General features: G+C 37.8%; 1 protein-coding gene across 1 annotated transcript in view; it reads right to left on the bottom strand.

Annotated features, from left to right (window-relative positions):
* The window catches only part of Lyst (lysosomal trafficking regulator), a 109705-nt gene extending 100537 nt beyond the window's left edge, over positions 1 to 9168 (bottom strand). Inside the window, exons 1-2 of the mRNA XM_059263013.1 lie at positions 9082 to 9168; positions 6629 to 6827 (exon numbers count right to left, since the gene is read on the bottom strand). Coding sequence (XP_059118996.1) covers positions 6629 to 6820 — 192 coding nt within the window. The 5' untranslated portion in view covers positions 6821 to 6827; positions 9082 to 9168. The remainder of the gene's footprint in view (positions 1 to 6628; positions 6828 to 9081) is intronic.
* Positions 9169 to 9593: the final 425 nt, after the last annotated feature.

Consider the following 9593-nt stretch of genomic DNA (forward strand, 5'->3'; position numbering starts at 1 on the left):
TAATAAATGAATTTAACAAAAAGGCACTACATCAATATACAAGCAGCTCAATTTCTATAAGCAACAAACAGGAAAATTAAATTTTTAAATAACTTTTGCAATAACATCAAAAGAGAATAAAATATGTACACAATCTCTATACTGAAAACATAACACTGCAGAGGAATCAAAGAAGACCCAAATTAACAGATTTATACCACGTTCATGGACTAGGAGAAATCAATAGAGCTAATTCTTTCTAAATTGATTTATGGATTCAACACCTCCAGAGTGAAAGCACAGCAAGTATTTGTACAGAAATGACAAACTGAATAAAATTTATATGGAAATCCAAAGGGCACAGAATGGGCATTGCTGATGAACTAGAATAAAACTGGAGAACTTACATGACCTGCTTCTGGATTTACTTTTTAAAAAACATTTATGTAAGTGTGTATGTATTTATTTGGGGCTGGTATTTGTGCTATGATGCATGTATGCAGATCAGAGGACAACTTGCAGGAGTCAGTTCTCTTCTTCCACCATGTGTGTTCTAAGGATTGAATTCGGATCATGAGGCTTAGGCTTGGTGTCAAGGGCCTTGACCAATTAAGTCATTGTGCAGGCCCTCTGAATTTACTTTTACTTGGAAACCATACTAATCAAGTCACTACAGTATGGGTGAAGGAACAGACAACGAATTAGTGTACAGAATAGAAAGTTCAGATACAGACCACTAAGTATGCAGTTAATTTGGAAAGAATTAACATTACTGAGTTCTCCCAGTCCATGAACATAGTATGAATAGGTTTATCTGGGTATTCTCTAATTGCTCTGCAGTGTTATGTTACAAGACCACCAGTGTTTTCATCTAGGAAAGAAGAGGCTCTGAAGAAGAAGTGATGCTGTTAACATTTGGTATGTGTAGAAGAAGAGCATAAGAACGGTAATGCCTACCTCACACTCTACCCAAACAGTAATCTAAATTGGATCACAGGTCTAAGGTTAAAAACAAGACTAAAAGGCTAGGAAGGCTGAGAATATAGCTTTAAAAGTAGAATATCTTACAACTTTAGGGTTGTAAGACATAAATTTTTTGAACAGAAAATACCATTGTAAAAGAGAAAACTCTATTTTTTTGAAGACACTATTAAGGCTGATAGTATAGTTCAGTGGTTTAGTGTTTGCCTAACATTCAAGAGGCCCTGAGTTTGATCCCTAGCACCTACAAACAGCAAGAAGAAAACACTTAAAAAATGAAAAGACAGCCAGGTGCAGTGGCACATACCTAAGTCTAGTCCTGGGTAGGATAAGGAAGGAGGAGAGAGAATTAGAAGCAGGCATGGATTGCCTACTAAAACCCTATCTTTATTTTTTTTTATTTTTATTTATTTATTTATTTATTTATTTTGGTTTTTCGAGACAGGGTTTCTCTGTGTAGCTTTGCGCCTTTCCTGGAACTCAGTTGGTAGCCCAGGCTGGCCTCGAACTCACAGAGATCCACCTGGCTCTGCCTCCCGAGTGCTGGGATTAAAGGCATGTGCCACCACCGCCCGGCTAAAACCCTATCTTTAAAAAAGAAAAAGAAGAAAACACAAGAAGAGAGAAAAGGGGAGCAGAGGAGAGCAGGGGGGAACAGAGGGAGGGGCCTGTTACAAAGAAAATATCTGCATGCTAACAATGACTTCTATCTCTAATACATGAAGAACTGGATGGATGACAAAGAAAAGTCAGACTTTCAAAATGGAACAAACTTAGACATTCACAAAAGAAGGTACAATAGTCCCCCTTCTCCATAGTTTCACTTTCTGTGGTTTTGGTTATCGACAGTCACTATAGCAAAAAGAAAAAAAAAATTCAAGAAGTAACTCATAAAATTTAAATAATTTTTAATAAAGTACATTGCCATAATTGCTCTATTTCATCAATTATTGCTTATCTTTTACTTTGTCTAATTTATAAATTACACTTCACCACAGATATTTACATATAAGGTGGGAAAATATATATAGTTTAGTATTATCTACCACATCCAGTATCATAACCACATATCTCTTGCAGAAAAGGAGTGATCATTATGTATGTGTTTGTGTATTATATATATATATATATGGTCATTATATATAAACATTTATAATTACACATTAGATTACATATAATTATATTATTATATATTATACATATGTTTATATACTAATATAAACATTATATAATCTATATAAATATATATATGGTCAATAAGTACATTAAAAAGTTCTCAGCATCCTTAGTTGTCAGGAATGCAATTAGATACTTCTTCATGCTTACTTATAAATGGCTAGTATTAGAAGAATGATGGCATAAATCTTAGAGAGACTAATATATAGAAAACTAGAATTCTCATACCTACCTAATGAAAATTTTTTTTTAAATGGCTCAACCACTGAAAACAACTTGCAGGTTCTTACAAAGTTACACAAGTAACTCTCCTTTCACCAGTAATTTGCATGCCTAAAAAACTGTAAACACAACCACAGAAAGACATAAGAATGTCCATAGCATTTTTACTTATAATAACCAAATGCATTCAATCTCAAAGATTAAGCAACAAGTAAACAATTAAACTGTTTACACATATACAACAAAACACTAATCAGTAAAAAATAAACATGACTGGCTGACTGATGCAACAGAATGGATCCAACAAACTCAGAGTCACAAGAGAGCAAACTGTGTGATCACTGACACAAAGTTCTAGAAAAACAGACTTATACGTAGATGCCAGCCATCAGCACATCAGTCACCTCACAGTGGACAACTGACAGAGGCTGTCTGAAAAAGGCATGATGAAACACTGAGTGGGTTGGTGGTTGCATGGAGACAGAAATACTTGTCAAAATTATCCAGCTACATATTTTACATATGTGCATTTACTGTGTTGATTCTCTCTCTATAAAGAGTCCTCATAATTCTTTATATTGGATATTTATAAAGCAAAAAGGGTCCACAGTAGATGAAGAAGGGCATAAATCACCCATGCCCCAAATATTCAAGAAATGCCCCTACTCATATAAAAGCTACAGTCTACTCTGCAATATGCAGTTTTGTGACTAGTGTGAGTCCATCTTTAAAGAGGATGTCTTGTGCAACTAATTTCCCTTAAAGACTCAAATAGTCATTCTCCACTCACTAACTGAAACAATCAAATATAGATAAACTCTACTTTTAAAATGGCTATTTATTTGCATTCTAAAGATAACATCTACTGTCCCTACTATCATTGCTATAAATATTCCAAAAAGTAACTAAGTAGAAAGAAGAGATAAAAAAATTATTACATAGGAAAAACATTATTGCAATTAAAGCTTGAGTGATTTTAGTCATTTAGCTACATATTGAAAGTTATTTCATAAAGAGATCTATCATATTTGCAATCCAACAGACTTGTATACAGTATAATAAATAACTATTACACTAGATAATAAACAAATAGCCTGGCCTTAAAAATAATATATAATGAGCAGTGGTGGTGCACATTTTTAATCCCAGCACTCAGAAGGCAGAGGCAGGTGAATTTCTGAGTTCAAGGCCATCCTGGACTACATAGTGAGTTCTAACCCAGCGAGGATTACATAGTAAAACCGTGTTTCCAATAACATGGTGAGAAAAGAGGGAAGAGGAGTGAGTGAACAGAAAAAGAAAAAAGATATAATAAAAAAACTAAATGTACACAAGCTAAAAGATCATTTCACTCTAAAGTTTGCTTTCTCCCTAAATCTAATTCATGCTAAACTTTTAAAACTGCATGCTGATCTTTACTAAAGCATAAACTCCTTTTCTGAATTATAATCCTATGTTTCTACTAATAAACATGGTAATCTCATGCCATTAGCGTCAAAAGCTGTGGTGATGCACTATTAAGAAAATATTTCTTATATTCTGAGATTGGAACTTTTTCTGAACCTCACAATCAGAGTTAATAATATACCCTGAGGTCACCTAAGACTTAAGACTGGGTCAGGACATAGTAGTGCATGTCTTTAATCCCAACACTTGGGAGGCAGAGACAGACAAATCTCAGTGAGTTCAAGGCCTTCTTGGTCTCTATAGTGAGTTCCCGGACAGTCAGAGCTACATAGGGAGACCTTGTCTCAAAAACAACAAAAAAGACTTAAAACTGCTATTCTACTGTATACTCAGACTGTTTGTTTACCTGCCTTTAAGAGAATGATTTGATAATCAACTTTACTTGCCTTGGATTTCCCATGTAATCAACTTTCATAACCTAAGCTAATGCATAATTGTAATCTTAAATTGAGCATTCTTCCATGCATGCTCTAATAATCATTTGCTGAAAGCAGCAAAAACAGAAGTTGAAAGCAATCTTATAAAATGAATAGGCACTCAATTTCTCAGAAAATTGCAATCAATATACCTCAAGACCCAGCTATATCACTCTTGGGCATCTACCCAAAGGATGCCCCATCATACCACAAGGACACTTGCTCAACTATGTTCATAGCAGATTTATTTATAATAGCCAGAAACTGGAAACAACCTAGATGTCCCTCAGCTGAAGAATGAATAAAGAAAATGTGGTACATTGACACAATGACGTACTACTAAGCTGTTAAAAACAATGACATCATGAAATTTGCAGGCAAATGGATAGAACTAGGAAAAAAAACTGAGTGAGTTAACCCAGACCCAGAAACATATGGTATGTACTCACTTATAAGTAGATATTAGCTGTAAAGGAAAGGATAACCATGCTACAATCCACAGACCCAGAGAAGTTCAGTAACAAGGAGGACTCAAGGGAGAGATACTTGGATCTCCCTAGGAAGAGGAAATAGAGATTTTGCGGGTAGACTAGGGTTGGGTGGGTTTGGGAACAGGAGGGATCAGGTGGGGGGATGGAAGGGGAGAGTACTGGAAGAGACAACTGGAAAAATGTGGCATTTCAGGGTGAGGCAGAAACCTAGTGTAATGGAAACTCCCAGGATTCTACAAGGTGACAGTAGCTAAGACTCCCAACAATAGTGGATATGTAGCCTGAACTGGCCATCTCCTGTGAGCAGGCAAGACTTCAAGTAGAGAGACTGGGACACCAACCCAGCCATGTAACCTTCGACCTACAATTTGTCCTGCCCATAAGATGTGCTGGGGTAAAGGTGGCACAGAAATTGTGGGAGTGGCCAACCAGTGACTAGTACAACCTGAGACCCATGCCACAAGAGGGAGCCCAGCCCTGACACTGCCTGGAGTGTCAGGACCCAGAGGCTGGATAGGCCAGAGACCTAGGATAGAACCAAACAGGATTCGAGAAGAAAACAAAAAGTCAATGAAATGATTCCTATGATATTCTGCTATACTCGTAGATTAGCATAATTGTCATCAAAGAGGCTTCAGCCAGCAACTGATGAAAACAGATATAGAGACCCACAGCCAAACATGAAGCAGAGCTCAGGGAATCCTGCAGAAGAGGGGAAAGAAGGATTGTAGGAGCCAGAGGGGTCAAGGGGACACTACAAGAAAACCCACAGAATCAACTAACCTGGTCTCATAGGGGCTCACAGAGAGTGAACCGACAACTAGAGAACCTGCATGGGACTGACCTAAGCCCTCTGCATATATTTTACAGTTGTATAGCTTGGTCTTCTTGTGGGACTCCTAACAGTAGGAGCAGGGGCTAGCTCTGGCTCTTTTGCTGGCTTTTGGGATCCTTTTCCACATACTTAGTTGCCTTGTCCAGCCTTAATATGAGGGAAGGTGCCTAGTCCTACTGCAACTTGATATGCTGTGTTTGGTTGATATCAATGGGAGGCCTGCCCTTTTCTGAATAGAAATGGAGGATGACTGGATGAGGGGGACAGATGGGAAATGGGGGAAGGGGTTGGGAGAAGAGGAGGGAGGGGAAACTGCAGTTGGGATGTAAATAATAATAATAATAAAATCATTTTTAGAAAATGAATAGCCACCATAAATATTGAACACAACATCTGGATATTGCCTGATAAGCAACGATGTTTGTGGTACTGTTTGTTATCTGAGTCAGTTGGGGTCAACTGGACTCTATATTTATATACTTTACACTAAAGATTTCTGTAAAGTATCTCTCATTCCTTTCCCATGTGATGCCTTCTGTGCTGTTCGGTGAAGACAGAACAAAACCCTCTGTTATGGACAAAGTTATACACAGATACAGGGACAGATTTATAGGACAGACTTTAGGCAGTCACAGATTCAGACTCATGCAGCAGAAAGAAGATGGAAGATGTAGAGAGCTTGAGGTAAAGAATTCAAATCTGGCTTGATTTTGATTAAATGACAACAAGGGGAAGTGCTAATATTTCTTTCCTTAATGTAATAACAATGTATTATTGGTGACTTGGAGATTGTTACTGAAGTGTCCAAACCAACTGCAAAAAGCATATATATGAAACCTCTTTAGAAAAAAAGGCCACTTTTTAGAACTCCAAGATGTTTCAGACAGTTTGAAAAGTATCCAAATAAATTATATTTCCATAAATAGGGCTAACATTTCTGTTGGAATAATGTGAAAGGCAGGACTTTAACTCAAGGAGATTCTCAGAAAGGATGAAATCTACAAGTTACTAGCTGGTGACCAGGAGTAACAAGTAGCTGATGAACAATTGTTTGACATTACCTGGTCAATGATAGAGTTTAGCTTGGTAAGTAACAGAAACCCTCGCCCATGGACAAGGTACTGTCCAAGGGTTGCCATGTGTGTCTCCTCCTCTTCTTCTTCCCGGGCCTCCGCCCTCTGGACCACTGCATTGCAAAGCTGGTTGACATCGACCAGAAATTCACGTGCCAATGAGTTACTGTCAGTACTCATGACAGAGCTATAAAGTGAACAGAACACAAAAGATTTTTAAATGAATATAAATTTACCTTTAATATATGTGATTTGTAGAGTAACTTAAAATTGCATGTATCAGTATCTAGTTCTTTACTATTCTCAGGCATAGTTCTGACCTCACTAGATAATTCCTATATGGCAGTACTAGTCCAGGGTCTGAAATGCCTGGGCACACACAGGCAGGCAGAAGTGACACCACCTGGGAGAAGACACAAGCGAACAGTAACAGTTAAGGGAGGGTCTGACTTTCCCTCTTACACAGAATAAGCAATTAGGAAATCGTTCTTGCTTTGCATATTCAAACAGATAAATGGATCTTTTAAAAATATAAACTGGAGGTTGCAGAAATGGTTCAGTGGTTAAGATACCTTGCTGCTCCTGCAGAGGATCTGGATTTAGTTCCCAACACCCATATGGCAACTCAGAACTGCCTTACAACTCCAATTTTAGGGGATCCAAGGCCTCCTTCTGGCCTCTGCTGGCACCAAACAAGCACGTGATGCACATATATACATGCAGACAAGACACTCACACACACAAAATGAAAATAAATAAATCTTAAACTATAAGATACAACATAGTTTTTCTCTTGATATAACCCAGTCACTGACCTACCCTCCTAAAACTCCAACACTTAGTTAATGCAGGAAGTGGTGATTCCTGTCAGGTGAGAACTGACTAAATTTAGCTGCTAAGCTTATGTCACTTTTAGCCAAATAAAAGGCAATGTGGCACTTTAACATTAAGGGAAATAGCAAGGTAAAACACACAGGGAATGAAGACCGAGAAAAACATACATTCAGAAAAGAAAAATCACAAACAATATAATAGTCAAAGAGTTTCAGAATAGGTTTAACTTATGGCTAGAAGTAATCTGGAGGGCTGGAGAGAGGGCTCAGCATTTAAGAGCACTTGCTGCTTTTGCAGAGGACCTAAATTTGGTTCCCAGAACCCACATGGCAGCTAACCACCTTTTACAATTGCAGTACCAAGGGATATGACACCCTCTTCTGGCCTCTGCAGGCACAAGGCAGGCACATGGTCCACATATAATACAAGCAAAACACTCATTAAAAACAAAAACAAAACCTTTTCACATGAGCTCTTACTCTTTATTTTTTCAAACAGACAAAATTTCATTTATTGTACACAACACAATGTTTCAAAAACATACATATCTACATACACTGTGGAATGGTTAAATCAAGTTAATTAACAAATTTATTATTTTACACAGTTATGCTACAATGAGAACACCAAGGTCCACTGTTTTACTTTCCTCCCTCCTCCCTCCACCCCCAACAGGGTTTCTCTGTAGCCCTGGAACTCAAGAGTTCCACCTGTCTCTGCCTCCTGAGTGCTGGGATTAAAGGTGTGCACCACCACCACCACCTGGCCAATTTTACATTTTTAAAGAATATAATATATCATCACTGACTACAGTTACTATGCTGGGCAACAAATTACCATTATCTACACATTGCCAAAGTTCTGAATTCTCCTATGCAATACTCATACAACAGTTACATCCTAACTGCATTAGCACAAATGGAACACAACACTAGTAGGTCACTAGAGGGTATTTCTACTTTGTTCATTACTCCTAGAATAAATGTTGAATATACTTGAATATTTTCCAGCCATTCTGAATATCTACTGAACAGATACGCATATATTTTCCTTAAATTTTTTCTAATATTTTACATACTCAGAAAAGTATACAGAATACATGATGTGAGCACATACACAAAAAAGACACACCTGCCAGGCAGTGGTGGCACATGCCTTTAATCCCAGCACTCAGGTGGATTTCTGTGAGTTCGAGGTCAGCCTGCTAGTCTACAGAGCAAGATTCAGGACAGGCACCAAAACTACACAGAGAAACCCTGTCTCAAACCCCACCCCCAAAAAGATACAATGTTTAAAAAGGGTATAGAACATGAGCCAACACTCAGAATTAGTAAGTGTTAGCATTCATGATATTCAAGTGAGTTTGCGAATGTGCGTATGTATGTGTAAAGAAACCAAGATTCACAGCACAGGAAAGCTACACCACACTAGCTAGTACTTATCATTATCATGCATGATTTTACAGGTTACACAGGTTTATAGCTATAAAAATAGTAACTACACAATCTACATTGTGCAGATTCTGCAGAGAATCTAATTGTTTACTATGTAGCTCCAAAATTTAACCTTGACCCAAGTCTTCTGACTGTTCATATTATGTTACTTACCAGTCTTTCAACGCTTCTGTAACATTCAGTGTATGTATTATTTTGGTTCATAAACTACAGAAAATTGTCTCAACAAAAGGCTTCACCTATAAGAAAAAGATACAAATATATTAGTAGCAATAAAAAAACCACAAATAATGTTAATAAAGTTCTGACAAAATACCAGTAGCCAGTGTTTGTATATGATATATGTAACAGGCAACAAATTATTTGTGATCTCAAGAGCACACTTAAAGAAAAAGACCTAGCCAGTTAAGAACCTCTTAGAACCACCTCACAGGTAGCCCCACCCACCCACCTACTGACCCTAATAGCCTGCCACCTGAGAACAGGGCAGAGCCCCACACCTTATACAAGTAGTGCTACTCAGTGGGCAACCCCAGCCCCACCACCCACGCTGAGAATGGGGCAGAGGATCTCATACAGGTAGTACCAATTCCTAAAGCCTTACTGTTATAACAATAGATTAGTGTATCTCTCGACCCTGACCAGAGAAGCTTCTTTTTTGTAGC

This window comes from Peromyscus eremicus, chromosome 5, assembly GCF_949786415.1.
Source record: "Peromyscus eremicus chromosome 5, PerEre_H2_v1, whole genome shotgun sequence".
Lineage (NCBI taxonomy): Eukaryota > Metazoa > Chordata > Mammalia > Rodentia > Cricetidae > Peromyscus > Peromyscus eremicus.